General features: G+C 45.1%; 1 protein-coding gene across 2 annotated transcripts in view; it reads left to right on the top strand.

Annotated features, from left to right (window-relative positions):
- Positions 1-2,796: 2,796 nt before the first annotated feature.
- Positions 2,797-23,240, top strand: part of epha4l (eph receptor A4, like) — a 55,099-nt gene continuing 34,655 nt past the window's right edge. For both annotated transcript variants that reach the window (XM_035154373.2, XM_035154372.2), the window contains exons 1-3: positions 2,797-3,069; positions 4,647-4,714; positions 7,051-7,714. In XM_035154373.2, coding sequence (XP_035010264.1) covers positions 2,973-3,069; positions 4,647-4,714; positions 7,051-7,714 — 829 coding nt within the window. In that variant the 5' untranslated portion in view covers positions 2,797-2,972. The remainder of the gene's footprint in view (positions 3,070-4,646; positions 4,715-7,050; positions 7,715-23,240) is intronic.

Genomic DNA, 23,240 nt, shown 5'->3' with positions numbered 1-23,240 from the left:
AACATGACATGACATGATTCCTACTCCCTGCGTACACTGAAAGTTAAAAGACTCCTCCGGAGAAACATGAGGGGGAAAGTTTTATTTAATTATTATAGCGTTTTTTCCCTATCAACTTTTTCTTAAATGAGATGGAAAATAATTTGACAATAGTTTCATCTATGATTTCAAAGACTGACACCATGACTGATATTCAGTATTTAACAAAGCAGATCGTGGCCAAACACATATGTGAGCAAATCAGTTGACAACACAAGTTTGTGGTAATTAATTTGAGTGGGTTTGTGTGTGTGTGTGCGTGTCTGCTCAAGCAAAGGGTTTGGAGTCGGTGTGCATGATTGGCACACAATGCAGATGTGTGGGCAGCAGATGCCATCTGGAGAAAGCGGAGTGGGCTGGTGGAGGGAGGGAATGAGGGGGGGGCATCCCACCAACCCCCCGCACCCACCAACCCCCCGCACCCACCCAGAAAAACAAGGCTGCTGGTTTGACAGGAAAATAAAAGAAATGATGGGAGTGTAATCAATCAAAAACACTGTGACACAAATAAAGACGCTAGAAACACAACACGCCCACTCGCACTCCATCTTGACCACCATCACGCACGGTCCTGTCTTTGTTGGGCCCTGAATACTTTGCCACCATTGGTCGAAGACGATCAAAAGCGTCCCTCCAGGTCTCTCTCCGGCTTTTTAAGGTTGCCAGGCTTGTCGCCAGGGGAAAAGTGCCTTTCATCTGGGGATGTAGTTTTGGACAATCAATGTTTGGGGGTAAATTGGCCAATTTCATTGGAGCACCAGATGCTTTGTCTGCTTCATTACGCCAGTTGAGATGCTTTGCATCTTTAACCCCACAATGGCACAGTGTTGTGTCCCAGGACCCTCATAAACTCATAAACACACCTCTCCATCGCTTCCAAATCAGCCTCATTCATTGATTTCCTTCGGCAATCCAAGATCCTGACTCCACTGCTTCCCTCCTCAACCAGTTATACATAAACACACTGTACTCTCTCTTTCTTTGAGTGGCATCTGTGAGGGGAAAATAAAGCCACAATATGTGTGTTGAAGCATTTGAGACAAAGGCAGGTCTATTCACAGTGAGATCACCCCAATGAGAAAACTCTGAGATGTGTCCTTGTATGGGCAAAAATAAATATATTGTAGGCAAGTCTTGGAAGCCTGAGGTTCGTGTGACAGCTACAAAAAGGTATGGGAAAAAGCCAAAAGCTGATGCTAGAGGCAACAGACTATATTTCAACACAAAGGCACATGCATGCAGAGCATGTATGATGCTGTAATGACATGACAGAAAAATACATTCAGACACCAGAGTGAACTAGAGTGAACCAGAGTGAAGAAATTGAATGAAGTTGCTTTAGTTCAAAATGCTTGTAGCTTCATTTGAAGGTTGCATGGTTTCACATCATGATATCCAGACATGTCTATGATTTTTGTGATTTTTCGACCTTCAGGATGGATCAGAAGTCCCACAGCTGATAACGATGCAATGACTTTCCCAAGGACACTTCAGGGCCATGTATGTTTTCCCGTTGAATCACTGTCTGTAATCTGAAAAATTCAGCAAAGGCAGACACAATATTATGAAGGAGCTGTTTTATGGATGTGGAAACCTATCTGTAGTCAATGGCTGCAGTGTGTGGCGATGCAGAACACCCTAACCTGCCCACTCAGTGACAATCTCCTCTGCAGATCAGTCAAAGGGGGCTGCCGGCCACTGCGATGGGCACATCTCATGGGAGCTGTTGAAGACCTGTGTGGGAGGACATACAAAGAGTGAGAGCACCCTGTGGGCAAAACCCCAAACCTGGACACAGCTGGCCTTTCTCAAACATGAACAATGGGGCCTTTGTTTAAAAGAAAAGCCCAGAAGAACATCTATCCCTGTGCACCGCTCACCTCTGGAGCTCCAAAACACCACATCTGCTCTACACTGCACCTACACATGGGTGAGGGTGCAGATTTCACCATAAACACCTGTAAAGCCTTAATAACATTAGAATAATAGCGAGTGACTAGTCCAGCACAAGCTAAAAAAAACGATATTGTCAATTTCACAAAGTGCAATAGCTTGTAGTGTTATGCAGGTCATGCTCATGCTTGTTCCCTGATCCAATTTTGGAGGCAGAACAGGCGTCAATATATCCGCTAGGTGGCGACCTTAGTCTGATGCGGCTCACCTTGGACAGCGCTGCGCTCGACTGGAGCCAGACTTACATGCAGGATCAGCACAGTGTGACTGCTGAGGAGCGCAGAGGACGAGCACTGACGCACTGCATTTGATGCATATTAATATGTAGTTGAGGGGCAGGTTCTGTGTCTCATTTAAAGTTAGTAAGCAGGCGTTGTTTAGTGCGCTCAGGGCTATATGGAATAAAGGCGCACAGATACACACACACACACACTCATTGAGCTATACGTTGTCACTGTTGACTATAACACATGGCATTTTCACCCGCTGTTTATTATTAATATGTCAATCGGTGACTCAGGCCCAGAGTGAGTTTCTCCTTTGGACCTGCGAGCCAAAGAAGTGTCACTCCACACAAGCCCATCCTCGTCCTTTCTCTGGCTAGATGACCAAAGAGTGAGTTGTGCAGGATGGTGGCTGTGTGTGTGTGTGTGTGTGTGTGTGTGTGTGTGTGTGTGTGTGTGTGTGTGTGTGTGTGTTTGTGATAATTTGCCCCCATCCTCCCCCCCGTCCCCCCTCTGTCCACCGCGTTTCCTATATGGTTTGACGGGCTCCGCGTCAGAGCGCACAGACTCAAAAAGTAGACCCGCCTCCTGGCTGTGGTGCGCTCGGTGCGTCTCTCTCTCCCCTTGTCCGCTTCAAACCCATATTCCACAGGGAAAGAGAAAGAGAGAGAGAGGGAGTGAGAAGAGAGAGAGAGTAGGAGCTGGGAGAAGAGCAACGAAACAAAAAGAGGAGAGAAAAACGGAGCAGCGACACAAATGGCACTCATGGCAGGGATTTTGTTCACGGCCACCTTTCTTGTTTTTGGGATAACTACATTTGTTTCGCCGGCTCGGATATATCCCCCGAATGAAGGTAAGGACACGGGGAGAAAACAACAACTGCCGCGGACTTGTCTCTTTGCCCCGCGTGTGTGTGCGTCTTTGCGCCGCGGAGCCTCACTCACTCAGTGTCCTCTGTGGCTGCGCGGAGCCGCGATGGAAAACACCGGCGGTCACCTTTTACGCAGCGTCTTCTCTGTCCTGTGAACGGCACTGGGACGAGAGGTGTCTCGGGCATGGATCGTGCCAGCTGCCCGAGAGGACAGGCTGGGAGCAGGGATATACTTGTAGCCCCGATCTCTGTTAGGAGAGAAGGTCAAGCCGATGTGTGTCCGGAGAGAAGTGGCATCAACATACACAGACCTATAGAAGAGATAGGAATCATTCTCAGTTTTACAACAGTGATCGCTGCTGTTGTCACGTCGAGTTTAGATGGGAAATTATTTTGGGGATTAAAGGAAAATCAATTCTGAAAGTTCAATTGTGCCACATGACGCACTAGATACAATCCATAATAAAGCATATAATGGTTTTTGTTAAATGATCTTCGGTTGTGCATAGAGTTTATTAAAAAACATGTTTAAATTGAACATGCTGTGTCCTCAAAACAAGACGCTCAGAAGCTCTCAGGACTCGATCGTCCTGCCCGCGGTCCCGGAGCGCAGTTTTAAAATGTTAGACCCAATACACAACACATAGACCTTTATTTTACATTCATTTATTTTTACCGCAAATATTAAAAAAAATTCAACATTTGATTTTATTATAAACACTGGTCTGACGCACGAAGTATCCTCTGCGCTTCTGTGTCTGTCCTGTTCGGCAAAGCTGTTGAACACAACAGCTTCACACTCTGACTGTTATTTCAATATGAAGCAAGGGTTTGACATTAAAAATGGATCAGTCTATTGTATACAGGATAATTACACCAAGGGGGAATTATTGATTATGCTGAAGTGTCCAGTAACCGAACACAATTCAAAACAACCCTAAAAATAAATATAGATATTCTCAATCCATGTCTCTATATGATTGAATTATTGCATTGCAATTTTCATTTTGTATTTTGTTGTGTATAGGTAGATTGTCCGTCTGTGTCAGGAGCAATTTAAATGGGGCTTGTTCAAGTTTACGCACACGGCTCCTCTATCTGACTCCGATCACATCAGACAGGCTTAAAGCTGCCTCTGAGCGAACTGAAAAATCATTATTTTACACACACTTGGGAAATGCATTTGTCATTTGTAGAACAAATCTTTTTCTCAACGAAAATCAATCGAAGCGACACATGTAAAGCCCAGCAGAGGATTACTGTACACACAACTTAACATTACAAGTGAGTCATTTGTAAGAAACACTGTGCTACAGTTTTATATTCTGTCTCTGTTCTGACATTCATCATATTTTTACACCTGATGAATCATTTTAACAATTATATATATATATATATATATATATATATATATATATATATGTATATATATATATATATATATATATATTTATCAACACATTTTCCTTCCTCAGCCTGTGAGACCATAGTGGATTATAAATGTTGTGTGGAGGGACTGAGACTGCATCATGCTCACCTCTCCCATTCTTGTTTTCCAGTCACGTTATTGGACTCCAGATCTGTACAGGGGGAGCTGGGATGGGTCGCCAACCCGACAGAAGGAGGGGTGAGTAGGCTACTGCAAAGAAGTGTCCCCTTGTTAGGAACGCATGAACCCCTATTGAGCAAAAATGGAGAGATAATATGCTTTATTGGCAGGAGCTCTTGAGTGGACCACCAGTTAGATTCACAAACTCCTTTGATAAGACGTTTGTCCCGGGAAGGCCTTTACGGGAATATCTCTGTCCATGATTTATTGTGCAGCTGTCTGCACTGTAGGGATATTAGACTCAGGGTGAGGTCCAGGCAAAATTTCCAGTATCATACACTGAAGTATGGATAAATCAGACTTTGCTGTTTTGTTGTAGACCTCCTGGATCACTCCAGGGCCCCATGGGGTCCCCGGAATTCACTTTGAGAGCCACGAGGTCTATAGGCACCCGTCTCTCCCCCTTTTCTCCTCGATCCCCTCTCTCTAACCACTCTGTAATGGTCAGATGCTTGGGCCGATACTGCAGCGGGCGTCAGGTTTCCTGAATAGACGGTGGATTGAATCGGTCTTTGTGGAGAAACTTTATATCCCTTTCCACCATTGAGTCGTAGAGAGGGGGAGAGGAGGGGAGAGAGGAACTTGGCAGCTGACAGAGGGTCCTCTAGAATGGATGAATAAGGGGGAAAGTGTAGTGGGGTCCAGCTCTTGCCGCAGGACGACTGGGTCGGGCTATAAAGCAACGTGGAATCGGGTCGGCCCAATGTGTGATCTCTCAGTCTAATTGGGATATCCACAGTGTCTCTTAGTGGGGAAAGAATTGGGACTGCAGTTAGGCTGCAGTGAATCTGATGTGCCACTGACATTAGCTTGTTAGAGAGAGGTGAGGACCATGCAATACCGTTTACCAGGTCTAAATCTGAGGGTTTAAAAAGGGCCCAAAAGTTACCTAAATTTATAAATGCCCATGGAATCAAGCTCAAACCTTTTCTGAAAATCACTACAAATTAGCAACAGTAATGTCAACTAATTAATATGAATCCTGGGGAACCGAATTTCAGCTCATGCACATGTTGCCGACTACACAAAGCTTTTCTTAATCAACTTGGCTGCTGCTGAGCTCAGGTCCTCCCTTGGCCATTTTATCACAAACAAGTGATTGACAGGGTCCCGGCTGCCCCCGTCAAGCCCACATTCACCCTCTCATTACGACCAATTGGCCTTATTCTTCCTCTTCCCTGCTATCAGGGGAAGGTGCAGCCTTATCTCAGCACTGCTTGATTTCCACAACAAAAGGGGGGCTCTAGGAGGAGAGCAGAGTGAGATGGAGCAGCGGGAATGATAGACATTTTCTCAAATCATACAGCTGCAGCTATGTTTAGCATTATCCCACCCTTCTCTGGGGAAATAAAGCTTTAAGCCAGATTGTTTACGATAAGGCCTCAAATCAAATCTGGCAGCATAACCTATATCTTCCACTGCCTCGTTATTATTATTTTTTTGTTCAGTGTCTAGATGGTTGAAGCTACGGCAGCCAAAGGCCTGTCTGCTCCGTTTACAGCCCAGCTCACTCAAAGACTCTATTTAAAACACACGGTGAAAAACTTGAGGGAACACAACGCTTTGAGCCTCTTAATACAGCTTCACAGTGCTCTGTCGAGAGGGGAACTTTATCACAAGTAAAACAAACATGGCTCTCGGCAAAAATAAGACAGGCCTCGTTGGATAACGTAATCCATGTGCCCCGCGTCAGCGTCTCCCTCTCGCTCCCTACAAGTTCTAATTCATAACAGCGGTGAACATTTGCGCTGTCTCCCAACCCCCATCATGTATGCAGATGTAAAGCAGGCACATATTAGATCATTAGCATTGGTTCAGAGAGACCTTTACTTTTTACATTCACACAACCCCCTCTTTATATACTCCTGATACCCTGAGCCATCCAGGTCTGTGTGTGTGTGTGTGTGGGTATACAGGATTTTGTTTACTTAACTTTAGGCATTTCCTATGCATAGAACTAATTACAAATGTCCTTTCTCTCACTAAGGGAAAAAACATGAATATTAACATCTTTATGATTCTATTTCAGGGTTTAACAAGTCTATTAGGTGCCATTGATCAAGTATGCATTAAGTTTGGCCATCAATTTATCGCTCTGGCGAGACTCAAATATTGACTAATCTTTCCTGCAGGTTGTTTTGCACAGTATCTCTCATTCTTTGTATAGACTTGCTCTCAGTCATGTGTAATACTTACACAGTCCATTTTGATCAGGAGAGCCTTTAGTTCTGATATTCTTCTGATGTTCTTGTCCTTTAACAACAACATTCTTCCACAGTTTTGGTATTGTAATTTAAGTATGATTTAAGATGTTTACGTCCTTGTAACATTTTAATGTTCTGGCCTTTCCCCAGTGGGAGGAAGTGAGTATTATGGATGAGAAGAACATTCCCATTCGGACGTACCAGGTGTGTAACGTCATGGAGCCAAACCAGAACAACTGGCTCCGCACCGACTGGATCCCCCGTGGTGGTGCTCAACGAGTCTACATTGAGATCAAGTTCACCCTCCGAGACTGCAACAGCCTCCCGGGGGTCATGGGAACCTGCAAGGAAACCTTCAATCTTTACTACTATGAGTCCAACAATGACAAAGAGCGCTACATCCGTGAGAACCAGTTTGGAAAGATCGACACCATTGCAGCGGACGAGAGCTTCACTCAGGTGGACATTGGTGATCGCATCATGAAACTGAACACCGAGGTACGAGATGTTGGCGCCTTGACCCGCAAGGGCTTCTATTTGGCCTTCCAGGATGTTGGAGCGTGCATCGCTCTCGTGTCTGTCAGGGTCTTCTACAAGAAATGTCCTTTAGCAGTGCGCAACTTGGCCCAGTTTCCTGATACCATCACTGGAGCCGATACCTCCTCACTTGTGGAAGTTCGTGGCTCATGCGTGGATAATTCAGAGGAGAAGGAGGTCCCCAAGATGTACTGCGGGGCTGACGGAGAGTGGTTGGTCCCCATTGGGAATTGCCTGTGCAACCCTGGATATGAGGAGCGCAATGCAGAATGCCAAGGTAAGGAAATGACATTTGTCTTGATTTTTTGGGGCTGACTGGCTGTTTTGGCCCCCTTCGCTTTTTGTAGAACACTCTTTTTGACACCGCCTTTCTGTACTGTATCCTACCTCTTCTTCACTCCTACCCCTCCTCTTGCTCTATCTCCCTCTTAATGACTGTTTCATTCTCTTTGTCCTCTCCACCCTCCCTCGACTCACCTACCTCTTGCGCTGTTGGATAATTTTCCTTTTCGCTCTCCCGTTTTCTACAGCCAGTGTCTGGTTGGATGATAGGAGCAATGATGATTGTAAATGGAGTAATTAGTGGGCCCACTGGGAGGTGTTGTGCAGTGGGGTGCATCCCAGGAGAATTGGTGACACCGGGAGGGGAGAGTCAAGCTCCAACTGGTTCACACTACTGCCTTGTCTTTCACCCCCACCTGCTCTTTCTCTTATTCCCAATGGAGCCTGAAACTGGGAAAATGAGATAGACAGCTATATAGGAGAGAAAGAGTTTATCATTCCAAGCAGGTATGACAAGAGTGAAAATACACAGCTGTGAGATGGAGTTGGAATGGTGTTATTTGGTAGGGGGGAATGGCCCTTCGTGGACGATTATTCTAGTCTCAGCTCGCTGTGATCCTATACAGGGCTGCTTGATGAGGTTTTAAGGTCAGTGAACAGTGCCTCCGACAGAGGCCTCAGTATGTTGGTGAGCTCAAATCATAGCCTTGAAATGTCTACAAAACCTGCCAATAGATCTTTCAAAACTTCTGCTTTTACAGGTTTCAAGCTCAGGCTGTTATTATCATTGGCACTTTGATAGACTCCGCTAATTTAACTGGGTGGCTTCATAGCTCATCGTATCAGTTTATGTTATGCAGCATTGTATTGTGGATAGCATCCAGTAGTCTCCAGCAGCTGTTTTGTGGATCACATGCAGCATTTTGCCAGGACACGGCGCAGTTGTCAGCTGGCCAGAGGAGTGGATGCTAATTCTGCCACGATTGGTTTACAGCAACCTCCACCCGCCACCTTTACACCAGAAAAAAGCAGTGGGCCACAGCAGTGAGGGGTCAGAGGCTGGGCACGGGTGATTAACAGTGGGATGGACCACTACACTTCTCCTAATTTACAAGGGAGCCTTTATCTCGGAGGACTAATTGCATGACAAACAGGTCTGGTGATTTAAGGGCACTACTGGCTGCTTGGGGGTGGTGGGGGGGAAAGGGGTACAAGCAGTCACAGATGGGTTTGTGTGCATGTGTATTTGTTCCAAAAGAAAAAGAGTGTTATTTAAGCATTATAAATTCTTGTTGTCCATCTCCGCTGTCGCTTTGCTCAGATGGCTGCGACCGGGTTTCTGTCCTCGGGGGGCGGCTTCACAGAAGCAGAGTGAAATGAAGGGGTGATTGAAGGAGACCAGAAGGTAGTTAGTTACAGACTTTGGGTAAATCTCCCCAGGATTCTGTCATGCTGTTTACTATAATAACCTCTCATTTCAACCCTGATCTCATACTGTATATCACAACTTTAATTTGCCTGCCACATCGAAATAGACTCCTTATCTCTCCTTTAATTCCAGTGAAGATAAATAGCTGTTACCCTGCAAAGAAGGCAATAAAGGATTTGGAACCCTTGCTTTTATATGACTAATGCAGCCTCGTAGTGCCTGCCAGCCTCTGAGCTGGCAGAAATGCTTTTCAAGCCAATACATCCATTTAGTTCACATATCGCTGCATCTGCTTTGCTTTGTTTAACTTTGCAGTGCCAGTACATGCACTCCATTCACTTTGAGCTCCAATTACACTGTTTAAAAATGTTAAACATTTCGCTTTCAGTTGAACATAGGGTAACATGCACTGGATGTGATGCTGCATGGCAGCCCAATGCGTTTGTGTGGGTCAGCTCCAGTAACTCAAGGGTTCAAAGGTGGTGGCCACTGTCAGTCTACAAGTGCACTGATGAGCTGGTTAATATTCCTCAGTGAGACAGGCTCTATGGGAGCCATGTTTCCATGTAGACCAACGGTTTAGATAGGATCCAGGTTTGCAGGGAGGGAGGGAGGGAGGGAGGGAGGGGGGTTTATGATTAATTAAAAAGTTTTAAGAAGTGTATTAGAGTATTTCATCCTATGCTCACTTTAGTGTTGTGTAAAACTATTGTTTATAAGGGTTTGAACATGAGCTCTGTTTTTTTTGTGTGTGTGTGTGTGTGTGTGTGTGTGTGTGTGTGTGTGTGTGTGTGTGTGTGTGAGAGTGTGTGTTCACATACTTGTGTGTCTGTTCTTGTCTTGTGTTCGTGTGGGGTTACAAGGGCACCTTGGCCCCTGTTTCCCAGCCCAGGATGAATGGGCTCTCCTCCATCATTGTTTGGGGCAGCAGCCGAGCCGACTGAGGCTGGTGATGTTTGGTGGGTTGGGGGTGGTGGTAAAAGGGGGGGCTGGTGGGGCACGTAGGAGTTGTATTCTCCACCCCTGGCAGAGGTCAGGGGTCACCCCCTTCTGCATCCATCTTACTGCTGTGTCTGACAGGGTCGTGGATCCAGGATTGATTAAGATGTCAGAGTTTTGACAGCTGTGGCTGGGCTGTGTGTGTGTGTGTGTGTGTGTGTGTGTGTGTGTGTGTGTGTGTGTGTGTGTGTGTGTGTGTGTGTGTTTGCGTGCTAGAGGTAGGCCAAGGGTGGTTAGGGTGTTCACTCTGGACCACGGCAAGAGGGGCAACCAGGGCACTTAGGGCCAAGGGCCCCCTGATCTGAGGCAAGGGTACTATGTCTGTTTGCATTTGGGATCCCTTTCCCTGTTAACCACATCCCCCCACATGCGCAGTGGGGAAAGGGGGTCAGGGTGTCCCCTCGCTCCTCGTCTGGTGAGGGGGTTCCTTCTGTTGGAGGGGTGTTGATTAGATGGTGGAAGAGAGAGGTAACTAAGCATGCCATTATGAAAAAATGATGATGACAGTTTTTTTTTGCCAATGTGAGACTACATTTAGAAAGATGGTGTGCTCTGAAAGCAGTTTTACTATGTTGTTTGTTTTCAGGAAACTGCCTTTATTCCAGATTGCCGTCAACTAGAATGGGACGGCAATAGTAAAACTATACTGGCTTGTTTGGTACAGTGAAAACATGCAAATGAGGAGTCTGCGTAACAGCAGTGGGGTGTCTATTTAAAAAGGACGCTGAGTGTGCATGTTCTGTCCTCAAATCATTATTGTTTGATGAGACTGCAGAGTGGCAGTTATCTTAACCAATCTTAACACATAGTTGACGGTTTAGGACCACATTTTCTCACCTGACTCCTCTCTCTTTCTCTCCTTGTGGAGCTGGAAACTCTTATTGGAATGAGATTAAGAGGTTTTAGGGATGAAGTTTCTCTCCTGCGCTTTACCCATTGTGTTGGTGTGTGTGTGAGTGTGCGTGTATCTAGGTCTCCAATACTCTCTCTCTCTCTTGTGACAGTGTTAAATATGCACTCGGGAGCATCATTCTAAATTCACCAAGTAATTCTATTTAGCCCGTCGGTCCCCATTGGCTTTAAATACACAGACTCAGTCATTCTCTCCCCTCCTTGTTTACCTCCTCCTTCTCTTCTGCATACACACAAATCAACCATTTGTGTGTCTCTTCTTCTTGGTCGGCTCGGTAGCTTGTTGTTTTTTGTGTGTCCCCCTGTCTCTTCAAATTACCTGTTGCTCCCTATGAGCTTTCTTCTCTTGTCCTATGTCTCGTTTTCCTTTTTATCTTCCTCCCTTTTTGTCGCTGAGTTTCTGTTAACAATTTCCACCCCTTCACAGTCCCTCTCTTTTATCACTTCTCTTTTTCTCCCCCTCCTCGTCTCTGCTCCGGCCGATGAGGTGGTTAGTGTTTGTCAGCCTGTCTCTGGTGGCAGCGGCAGGAAGTGGGCTGAATAATGAGATTACCTTCACTGCTGTGAGGGATTCAGCTAGTCACCCGCTGCCGTTCACACAAACCCACATGCAGGCGCGTGTACACACACAGGAACATGCGCAAGTGTGTGAGTGTGCACACAGATACAACTGCAGAGAAGGATGTCTTAAGTGAGAGGCACCAATACGTGCATTTGCACTCACCCATGTACAGCCATGCGAAACACACAAGTCCAAACACACACATGTAAGAAAGGACACGTTAAGTACACAGGCAAATAAATATGTACAGCAGATGCCCCCACACACAAGCTTCAGTATGTGTTAAGACACACACTCACACACTCCAAGCTGAGCAGAGCGCAGCAGAATAGAGGTGAATGTACTCATCACTCTCGCTGCCACCAGAGAGGCTCATTTTGTGCTCCTGAATAGAGACGAAGAATCTATTACCAACAGAGAGAAGGAAAGAACAACAGACACAGAGAGAAAGGACAAAATGTCTCATGAGCAATCCTCATTATACCCTCTCCTTCCTGCTGAAATATTTTCTTAAAGCATTGTTGTAATATTCTGTTCTTCTTTAGCTCCACAAATGACGAAAAAAAAAAGCCCTCTCAACACTTCCCATGACTGGACGGAGGCGAGAGGGTGCGTCGGGGGGCTTCTAGTGGTAATTCAGCCGGTCATTAGCGGAGGTGCTGAAATGCTTTTCCTGCTCGGGCTGTCGTCCTGCCGCAGTGTTTGTTCCCTTTTCATTTCTCGACACTCATCACCTCTGTGTCTGTGGTGCCCTATTTAGGGCAGGAAGCCACCGGTGATCGAGCTTGACCCGGGCGGATGGCCATAGTGCTCCCCCAGTGCCAGCTATACACCACACTGTGTACCGGTACGCTGCCACGAGCATCCATCTTTAAGTCATTTATTTCCTATTTGGGCTTTAAAGCTCGTTTTTTCCTATGAAAATCAAGTTCCTTTTTTTCACTGGAGCGACATGCTTTATGTTGCCTGGTTTCAAGAAACTGACACTGGTTTTCAAGACAGTGCCAGAAGCATGTCAAGCTACATTTGAAATGAGTAGAATCATTACGGCCTCAAATGCCTGGTGGAAAATACGCTCTCAGTGCTGGATATGAAACTGAATAGTATGTTGAGCTGCAAAGGTTTTAGAACTGGCTGACTAAAATGCTAGAAAATTCTGTGTAAATATTTTGGACTCTGTTCACATCATAGCATGGGGCTTCACCAACTCTGCTTAATCTTACTATTATATTATATATTATATATTTTTTAACAGTGAGGAGCTGTCAGAGTTACATCATTTCACTAAGTTCATGTGGAGGTAAATAGCAACAGGTGTCATTTAAATGCCTGAAACTGGCTGATTTACATTGTGAACTACCTCAAACTGAACAGGCAGACATAAAGCTGGCTTGAGCTTTTCAAAATGAGAGTAAAAAAATCAAGCAGATTTTTTTAGTTTATCCACAGTGGAAAACATGACAAAATACTCAAACTTAAAGATGCCAGTAGGCTGACTAAATTAGTTTGAGTTTGTTGTTGATGGACACTTTTCTATGCAATGCACAGCTGGAAAAATATGTTGAGAGTGACGAGACAGCTCCAGGAACATCTTGGAGAGAAAGAAGACAAATATTAGATCTGAAATTTTATGTTCCGTTTTTGCCAGTTGCAAACTGCTTATGAAAATGGAAACTGTCCTACAAAAACATCTAAAAAATGCCAACTTTTAATAAGCTAAAAGTTGAAATAGTCGTATTTCAATCCAATTCACAAAAGCTTGAGATGTAACTTTTCATTGGACAGCGATGGTGAACTATACGATGCAGATACGTTTATCAGTGTCTGCTAGAAGCAGTTTACATTAAGATGGATGTTCCTACAGAGCAGCGTAACATGGTTGTCAGCTGGAATTAGCAACAAGTTCTCTTCTCTTCTCCTCTCCTCTCCTCTCTTCCTCTCCTCTCTTCCTCTCCTCTCCTCTCCTCCTCTCCTCTCCTCTCCTCTCCTCTCCTCTCCTCTCCTCTACTTCGTCTTTTTGAAAAGCATCCTCTCTTTGAAGCCCGTGATGGGAAGAGGGAGCGATTAAAGCAGTCAGCATGCAAATTAGCATGTCAAAAGGCCCTGAATCAATACCCCAGCTCTCTACCAACACAACCCTGCAGTCCTTTCACCCCCTCTTCCCTCTCCCTCTATCCGTCCCTGCCGTTCCCCCACTCCTCCGGCTGTTTCCCTTCTTCTCCCTCCATTTTCTCCTGCACACTTTCCCGCTTGCCCCTCTCCTTTGCTTTCACTCGCTTAAAATTTTTCTCTTCCTCTCAAAACCCCTGCTTTCTCCTTCAGCTGACAGACAGAGAGAAGAGACAGGATTTGTAAAGAGAGATGGACGGATGTATAGGCAGAGAAAGACGGATAGGGGGAGAGAAGTGGATAGCGATCAAGTGGGCATGGGTGGACTGTTTCAGAGAGAGAGAGAGAGAGAGAGAGAGAGAGCGAGAGAGGTTATGAAAGAGGACGAGGGCCTCTGCCACCTTCTTTGTGCTTTGAGTGAGGGAGAAGAGACCTCTCTCGCCAAGACGAGCGCAGGAGATGGAGATGAGGAGGAAGGGAGGGAAGAAGAGGGAGAGAAAAGCAGACAAAAAACATGGGGGGAAGTGAAGTGGAAAGAGATTTAGTTCCAGTCTGGCAACCGTGCTTTTTTCTACACTTCATCCATCGGTTCACCATTGCACGGAAATCCTTCTGATCTGGGGCAATGTGTTACTGATCGCGAGGAACGCACGCGCGTGTGTGTGGACAGTGTTTGCACGTCAGAACCACTATCTGTCCCATAGATCTGTCGCGGCAGGCATATCGCATGTTGTATCATAAACTTCTATTAATGTTCTAATCGCGTTGCGCGATCTGAGCCCGTAGACAAAGCATCCCAGCAACCCTGCAGATGGACGGCCAACTCTCCCTCACTATCTGACAATGGGAGGTTGATTGCAAACACCTTGGAAGAGCTTTATCACTCCCTCTCTGTTTCTCCTGTGCCCATTTCTATCCTAAGCTCCCTCCATCCTGCCGGGCTGATAGTAGGTGGTCCTTTCTTCTCTTTTGTCCTCATCTGTTTTCTCAGAGGGTGCAGCGTTCAGTGGCCAAATCATAGGCTGCTCCGTTGCAATCAGTTAGGGGTTATGACAAAAAGCCTTCGCAATAAAAGGCTGCTCTGTAATCTGATTGGCCCAGTGACTGGACGCAGTGTCCATTTTAATGAGCTGAGATCCCTCTGTAATCACAGAGGTGGAGCAAATTTCACACACACACTCCTGATGTAAACTGTATCGAAGAGGAATACATGGAGGTTATTACAAGGAAACATCAGTCGGTGCGAGTGGGAGGATTAATTTAGTGAGCCTGGGTTTCTAGAAGTAAAGTGCAGGTGAGTTTCCAAGGTTTTCCAACTCATCAGGATCATTTATGACCAGAAAAAATGAACAACTGCATCAGAATATAGCTGATGTGTTGGGAGTTGAAGGTTCAAGCCTGTGCACATCATTTCATAAGGAGAGAGGTACACTCTGACTTCCAACGTCCATTTAGGTAAAATCCATTTGATCACAGAGATATGTTATGTCTGCTGCTGACGGAAAAGCCGAACCTTCAGTTACTGAAATCAGGAAAAATATGCAGCAGATTAAAACTGGCTCACTTTTACTTTCTGGTTTAATTCTGGTTTAATTCTGCAAGTACAGCACAGTTTTAACTGCTGGGTAGTGTATTATTCAGACTTAACCACCATACCATAAACCAAAATTATATCTGTTTCTATTATATCCTCGTCACTGACCTCATTTGAAAAATAGTCTGTCACATAAACTCCTGTAAAACCCCCTCTCGTGATTCTCCCTGTATCCAAGCTTTTATGCTAAACTAAGCTAATTGCCTGATCGTTGCGGCTTTGTATTAAGCATACAGACATGAGATTGATACCGATCTTCTCAGCAAGAAAGCCCATACCCAGAATATAAAAATATCCTTTTTAAAGACAACTCTGAAATGAGTTTGTATATTGGGAAGCATGTGACACCTCTCGCTCCTATTCTTGGTTGCAGGACTTTGAGATCAGGTGGCTGATCTCTTGCTGTGACGACATGTGTATGTGCACAGATGAGCAAACTACACGTGTATCAAACACACGGTGGGGTTGCCTGCGAGGTGCAACCTCTCTGCAGGAGACCTGGAATGTAATTTGGGGATGTGGAGGTCTCGCAGCACCGGGGGAATCTGAAAGCTGCTGATCTCCAGCCAAAGGCAGAGGTGTGTCCATGCTAGGGCACGTCTTAGGGATTAGAAACCTTGATCCTTCCTGATCCGCAGTGAGCTGTCAAATACTGCTGGAAGAGGAGGAAGGGAAAAAAAACACAACGCGTTCCCTTGAAGGTTCACTGCACGGAGCAGAGGAATGTGAGGGGAAGAAGAAAGAGGAGGAGGAGGAGGAGGAGAGAGAAAACAGACAAAGGAAGATAGGATAGAGATAAAAGAAGTGATTGAAATGAAATGGAGTCGTGGATGTGTGTGACAGAGGATGTGTGTGCGGAGTAAAGGAGAGAGAGAGAGAGATGAACTGACTCCTGTCTTGTATACCTGATAAACGGCAGGGGGTGTAAAAGGTGAATGGGGGGTTGTGGGCACAGACAGTGATCGCTCTTTGAACAAGCCTAGTGTGGCTGTGTCACGACCTCCGGCAGTTGCAGCGGATATAACTGTCAATATCTTTTTCATTGAGCAGGTTCAACTCATTTTGAACTGCTTCGTCACAACATATTCCTCTGTTGAAGAATCAGTCCCTTTGAAAAACTGCTGTTATCACATTGTGTAAAATAATCTCCATTTTAAACTGTAAGTAGATGTGATATAGATCATGTGTGTTTGGTGTGCAAAGATTTCTGGGAGCTCTGCACAGCCGCTCAAGTCGCCGACAAAGCTGCCAAGTGGCGAAAGAAACCATAAAGATAAGGAGAGATAACAGAGGCGGCAGGGGGAGAGTGGTGTTTATAATCTGAGTGAAAGAGGATGGGGAGGCCAAAAAAAATAGAAAACATAAGTCTGGCTCTCTTCCAGCGGTGCCCACACACCGGCTCGCTGTGCAACTGAATCTCTTGTTCCGTTTGTTTGCCTCTTCCCATCATCACCGTGCCTGTGTGTCTGTCCTCACATCAAAGCTAAAGGCTACAACGTTACACATTAGCGGAGTAACCCAGTCTAAGCAGCAGCCATTAACCCCGGGGTCCTTTTACACCCTGAACCCTGCAGCAAAGTCTGTGGACACACGTAGGAGCTGCTAACTTTGGAACTCTCACACACACACACCATGCAGAGCCATACCATGCGAGAAGGAGCTGCCACAGTTTCAAAACGGTGGGGGTATCACTTCCACGGCAACAGTGACCTCTTTGCCGTTTTGAGAGAGGGACAGAGAAGGGGAAAGTGGTGTGGAGATAGTGAGGCCCGGGTGACACCAGCAGAGGTCAAAGGTTAAAGCAGTGACAGCCACAGTGGAGACCAGCCGACCGTCATTGGGTTGACATGAGCTGTTGAAGAGCTAGTGACCCAGGAAAGTTTTTATGTACCATGCCAGAGCGCACGCACTCACACCGCACACAAACACACACCACAGACACACACACGCACACACAAATGCAGAGACACAATGCCATGCACGTTTTTTCTCAGGAGCACACACCGTCACGCACACACACATGCACAATAGAAGGTGTTTTGAGGCCCCAGACAGGCTGTCGTCTGGGAGCTACGAGCAGATTACCTAAACAAACAACCTAAAAATACCTTCATTTTCAGCCGTAAGTCGGCGCCCTCCAGCCCCTCCTCATAACCCACCACACCGCTTCTGAGAAACGGACAGGGGCGATGTTAAATTCGCCCCTTAGACCACAGATGACGATAGGTAATTAAAGTTTTGTGTGTTTCTGCACACTTGAGCGTTGACAGATGAGTGTTCACACTGATTCAACACACCATGTGTATTTTAATCTGGTTCGTAGTAGAGCTACCTAGACTCACTCTTCAGACATGACATATTGGGTAATAGGGTGGCCACATTGATAGATGTTCATATTAAGATATTGGTGTTGTTTTTCTTGTCAAACTTCCGAACTTCAGTTTTGTCATTTTGTTTATACGTATTTATCTGGATCCCAGGCTACATGAGATAATGTTCAGGTTTATTTTAACTTTAAGTTGTATGTGAGGTGGTTCTGTGGTAATGAGGTCAGGCTCTAACCATTTTTCCATCACAACTGTAGATACCTGAGTTTAGAAAGCAGATCAGCAGTGATGGAAATATTAAAACTGATAATCAGCTCAAACAGACCCAGTGTCTCAACCTGGTCTCACTGTATTTAAGTGGAATGGTATGAGATTAGAATCACAGGCAGTAAAGTGCATGAAATAATGTTGCAGGAATTGGAGGAGTTGGTCTTGAACAGAGCTGAAATTATCATTTTTAAAAGAACACATTAACAATCAGTTTTGTTAATTGATGAATTGTTTGTCCCTTTTTAATTTTGATAGTCTCCATTAACATCCTCTCTGTAGCCAGAATCTGTAGCTTTTCCTTATCTTTATCTTTGTGAGTGAACTGAACAATTCTAGATTTTGTCGTTAATTCAGTGAAAATAGAAATTTCATGACATCGAATCTTTCACTATTTCTTGATATTCTTAGACTAAATGACAAAAAATAGAATTAATCAGTCATAAACATTTGAGGGTGCAACTCAAACACTGATATAGATTTTAAGTCATCTAGTCATCTATCCCAACTTGCAACATTGGTTAAATGCCAAAAATATATTTGATATTTATTAGCTTTATTTTCTCATTTATATTTATATAATAAAAAAAAATACTCATCACTTTTTTTTTGTTTTATATGGTCAATATATATTTTATACCTTGATTAGAATGTTTGTATGGTTTCCCTTCCTTATTTTCAATAGACAGGAAAGCAGATCATATTAACAATATAATGTAGAGATCTGATATGTTTCATTTATATATTTTTATTTATGAGCTACAGACTTCAATTAAGCTCAAACCACTTGTAATGCAGCCATAAAAAGCTGGAAGGGACAGATTTTTAATGCAAACCAAATCCCACATGACGTGTGCTCAGAATAAAAGTGCAATTACCTCAAAATAAGTTAACAGAAGTCAGCGTTGTGACTGTTGCATTGTGGCGGACTGCAGCGTTTTGTTTTGTGTTTGTGCCACAGCACGGCACATGGTTTACACTTGTTTACAGAATTGCATGAGGCCCCACTGAGACTGCCTCCCTATCGCTTCCTCTTCCTCTTCTCCTATTCTTAGTGTGTGCGTTGTCCTCACACATCCTCCCTTTTCCTGCCCCATTCTCCTCGACTCACTGCTGCTCAGTTTTCCCGATTGTTTAGGGGTGTGCGCCCATGTGAGTGTCCCCATGCACAACAACATTAGCATACTCCCCGCACCCCTCTGCCTTTTTTTCCATAATTGAATTGCAATGTGGCTCTTTTCATTGTAAACAATGTCAGGAAAGCATATTAGATACTCTACCCGCTAACACACATACACGTGTGCACACACACACGTGACTCAAACCCCTGGAGACTTTGAGGAAATTGGACCAAGACAGTACCTTTACTGAGTTTGTTTACCTCTCATCCTCCCTGCTGTGCTCCTGTCGTCATACTTACACAAAGCCTTCTCGGTAGATGTGTGTGTGTGAGTTTGCATGCGATCACGCTATTGCAGTTTGCATCTGTGTAGTCCAGAGGGCCTTTGAAGGACTTTGTCTGAAAGCCTGAGAGTGTGCAGGTGTGCACAGGTTTGTAAGCCTCTGTTTGTGTACATAAATCTCTGTCTTGTTTGCCCTGAATTATCGTCCATTACCCACCTGCTGTGTGGATCTTAGGTCACAAAAGGTCCTGAGTGAGTTGGCGCTGGGCCCGGCTTTGGGAGGTGCCACCCCTGTGGATCTGGCATGGGTGCAAAAGTGGAATCTGAGTGGCCACCCAACGTAGCCAATTCAAACAGTGTTTCACACAACAAACAAGGATCAGTTCTGTACCTCTCCCTGTTCTGTACCTCTCTCTGTGTTCTCTCTGTCCGTTATGTCCCAGGTATGTCTCCTCTGTGCACTTTTCCCTTAGAACCAACTCTCTCCTTAGCTTTCTTTTTATGTCTCTTTCTTTTCCTCACAGTCACCTTCAGTACCCAGAGTCTTGGTTTTTAAAGGAGGGGCCTTTGACCATTCTGAAGTGGCTGGGTGGAATACTTCAGATGTTTGCGATAGAACCATTGTGGTAATACTCCTTCTTAAGGCCAGGCTAGAGGAATAATGGAGGAAGTTGAGGCCTACGTGTCAATAGGAACGTTCCGCAGGAAGTCCTCAGAACAATATTTCAATTTGTTCAGTTACGCAATCCAAACCACAACAATACAGGTGGCACCAGAGTACTCGTAACAAAGAATGTCTCCATATTGGAAGAGGAAATGGTTTGTTTGGCCTGTTAATAAAACCCTTAGGCTAAAAAAACTGTGAAAGGCTTTATACCCTCTCATGCTATATATATATATACAGTATATATATACTTACACACAAGAAATCCGTTTCTAATTTTTGATTGCAGATTGCTAATTTTTGATTGCAGTTTTTCGCCAAAATGACAAAAAAGAAGCATAAAGAAAGAGTTATTTGTCAAACCGTATTTGACAGTTTTATTGTTACTGACTATAACCATCGCTGTTCATGTTCACAACATGTTTTGCTCATCTGGCTCTTTGGCTGGTGTGGGTACAGACATTTTAATTAGGGCAGCATCCTGGGTGGCTCTCATGTGATGGATTGGTGCTGTTGAAAATACAGTTATTAATCATCTGGCATTTGACTGACAGTCTGCTGGCAACTCTTGCACGCCCCACTGCTGGCCACCATTAGCAGTGATTGTCAGCAAGGTTAGCTTGTGTGTTATTAACACTGTTGCCTAGCTGGCTTTTGTTCTTAGCCTTCATTAACACTGGTAGAGATGTCAACCCAGATTTCACGACCCAACCTTTTTTGGTTTTGCATTTTAAAGGATGGTACCACTAGTATGGGACCTTTTCCCCTCGCCAGGTCAAGGTCAAGATGTGTGTCGAGTATATGTCATCAATCATAGTGATCAGTTTCGGTGGCCGTGTGTCCCTCATCCATCACGCTGATGGGCTTCGCTGGCCGTGTGGCTACGCGTCGCCGTCAGGACCGGAGGTAATTAATAACCCCCAGCGACGGAATTAATGAGTTAACCTGCTCCACTCTCCTGCTGTTCCAGTGACAGATGTTAACGGTCAGCAGCTAGTTATCCCTGTTAATGTGCCAGTGACTCAGGTGTATTGATGTGTAGGGTCTTTTACTATCTAAATGTCTCTGTCATGTATGTCTGCATGGGGATGGACAGTATAGAGCATGCTTTTTTAATCCAGCTGGGGACAGTAGCCAGAGGTAAACACAGCACCATTAAAATGGCAATCCTTTCCAGCAGGAGTCTTACCTGAGCAACAAACTGCTTTCCACAGGAAAAAAAATTGCAAAAAGAGAGAGAATAGACACAAAGGCAGAGGGATATGGCAAAGAGGCGAGTTGAATAGAGAGTGCTGGCTCCTCAAGGTGCAGGAGAGGGAGAGACTCTCCTTGCCCTCGGGTCTTGAAAGATGATCGCTTCGTTTTTTTGAAAGAGCGGCTTTGTGAGGATGCCTCTGACTGCTCTTCTGAAGAGCGCTCACTGTCTGTTATGACTAAAAAAGAGTGACCGAGTTTTCATCACCCAAAGAAGATAAAGCACGACCATGAAAGGAGAGAAAATGCTATAGTTTGAAGTTAATTCTCTTTTTTTGATTACAAGAGAGGGGATTGTTCTGCCCGGGCCGGCCTAGTTATTGTGTGCCGTGTGCTGGGTGTTATATTCCTAGGATTTTTGGATGGCTATTGTAGCGCAAGTTTGCTCTCATGCTTTCAATCCCCAGTGTATTGGATACTTTGTTTTGTAGGCTGCAGAATAGCTCGCCTATCAGGCTTTTGAAGCGGGTCACTCAAGGTGGGCTGCAGGGGATGTGTGAGTGGGTAGATGTGGATTTATTTGGCGGCGTTGTGGGGAGCATCCATAGCTGTTCAAAGCCTGGTGTGTAGGTTGTTACCACTCAGAGGAAAACTTAGCTGGGTTATAGCTGGCTCGCGTGTGGGTAGCTATCATTGTATCATTAGCTTTGGTGCACTCCTATTTTTTTTCTTTTGCAGAAGCTGCATCAACGGTTTTGTCTTGAACAGAAGTTCCTGATTTCACGCGGCGCATCCAATTCAGTGAGCAACCCCCCCACCCCCCACCCCCCACATGGACAAAACTACTTATTAACTCCCCCAATCCTCTCCCTCCACCCTTGTTGCCCCCTTTCCTCCAAAACGCGCTTTAGCTTAGAGACAACCGGGATGTGGATGGGGCGGGGGAAAGGCTGACAAAAGGGAAAAAGGACTAAAGCCAGAGAAGAGTATTGAATAAGTGAAAGAGCTGCCAGGGGAGAAAAGGGGGAAGAATGTGATGTCCCAGTCTATGAGGGATTCCATTTTTTTGCCTTCCAGAATAGAACAGTAAGTCACCAGTCTCTTTGTTTGCCTTTGATCTCTCGGCTCAGGGATTTGGCACCTGACAAACCCCGCTCTGTCTGAAAGGAGGCCTGCCGAGAGAAAGCCTAGGAGAGTGGGAGACAGAGATAGAGGGCGAAGGAGACTGAGTAAAAATAATATAGGAGAGCTGGAGAGTGATGGGGTGAAAAAGGAGGCGGTTTAAAAAAGATGGTATGGAAAAATAGGGTTAGACTTTTGAGAGCCGTATGAGAGGATATGATGAGGGTTTCTCAGCTTAAATCCCATAAAAACCAAATACTTGTGTGTTCATGTGTGTGTGTGTCTGTATTTGCGTATGCATGTGGGTTTGCCATGGCTGACTCGGACAGTGATAAATCCAGAACGTCTTAAGGGAGATTCCTCTGTGAAACCACGGTCTCTTGGACCACCCACTACTGTGGTCTCTTCTCTCTCTCACACACACACTCATGCTGCTAATAGGAAGCAAATTCTACAGCTTTACTTGTATATCGACCTCACTCTTCCCTCAACTGTTCCTTTCTGCAGGGCAGTCGCTGCAATAAACAAGCCCTCATATGTTGACATCACATTTTGAAATACAATTTCTGAAAGGCAAGTTCAAAAAACCACAGATCAAGATGCCAAAGCCTGTCTATGACAAACAGGGATGTGAAGTTGTACAAAAAATATGGGGCAGCTGGTGGGGATTCGGCGGTCAGCCTGGGACAGCTTAATAATTGACAAGCAAAGAACTCATCAACCGTGCACAGTTTGAGGTAGCCTGCGCTTAGACTGCGTCTCTTTAAAGAGGCTCAGGCCCAAAGGCTGTGAAGCATGGGACTCAATTAACTCTCCCTCCAGCTTTTATCATGGGGGCATCATCTCAAACAGCTGTTTGACCCCACTCTCAACTCTGGACACTTTCCTGGTCAGCGCACATGTACAAACCCTCACAGCAACTTTGTGTTTTGTCACCTG

This window comes from Hippoglossus stenolepis, chromosome 4 (assembly GCF_022539355.2).
Source record: "Hippoglossus stenolepis isolate QCI-W04-F060 chromosome 4, HSTE1.2, whole genome shotgun sequence".
NCBI classification, from domain to species: Eukaryota; Metazoa; Chordata; class Actinopteri; order Pleuronectiformes; family Pleuronectidae; genus Hippoglossus; species Hippoglossus stenolepis.
The sequence above is the reverse complement of the archived record's forward strand: the minus strand, read 5'-3'. Positions and strand labels throughout refer to the sequence as shown.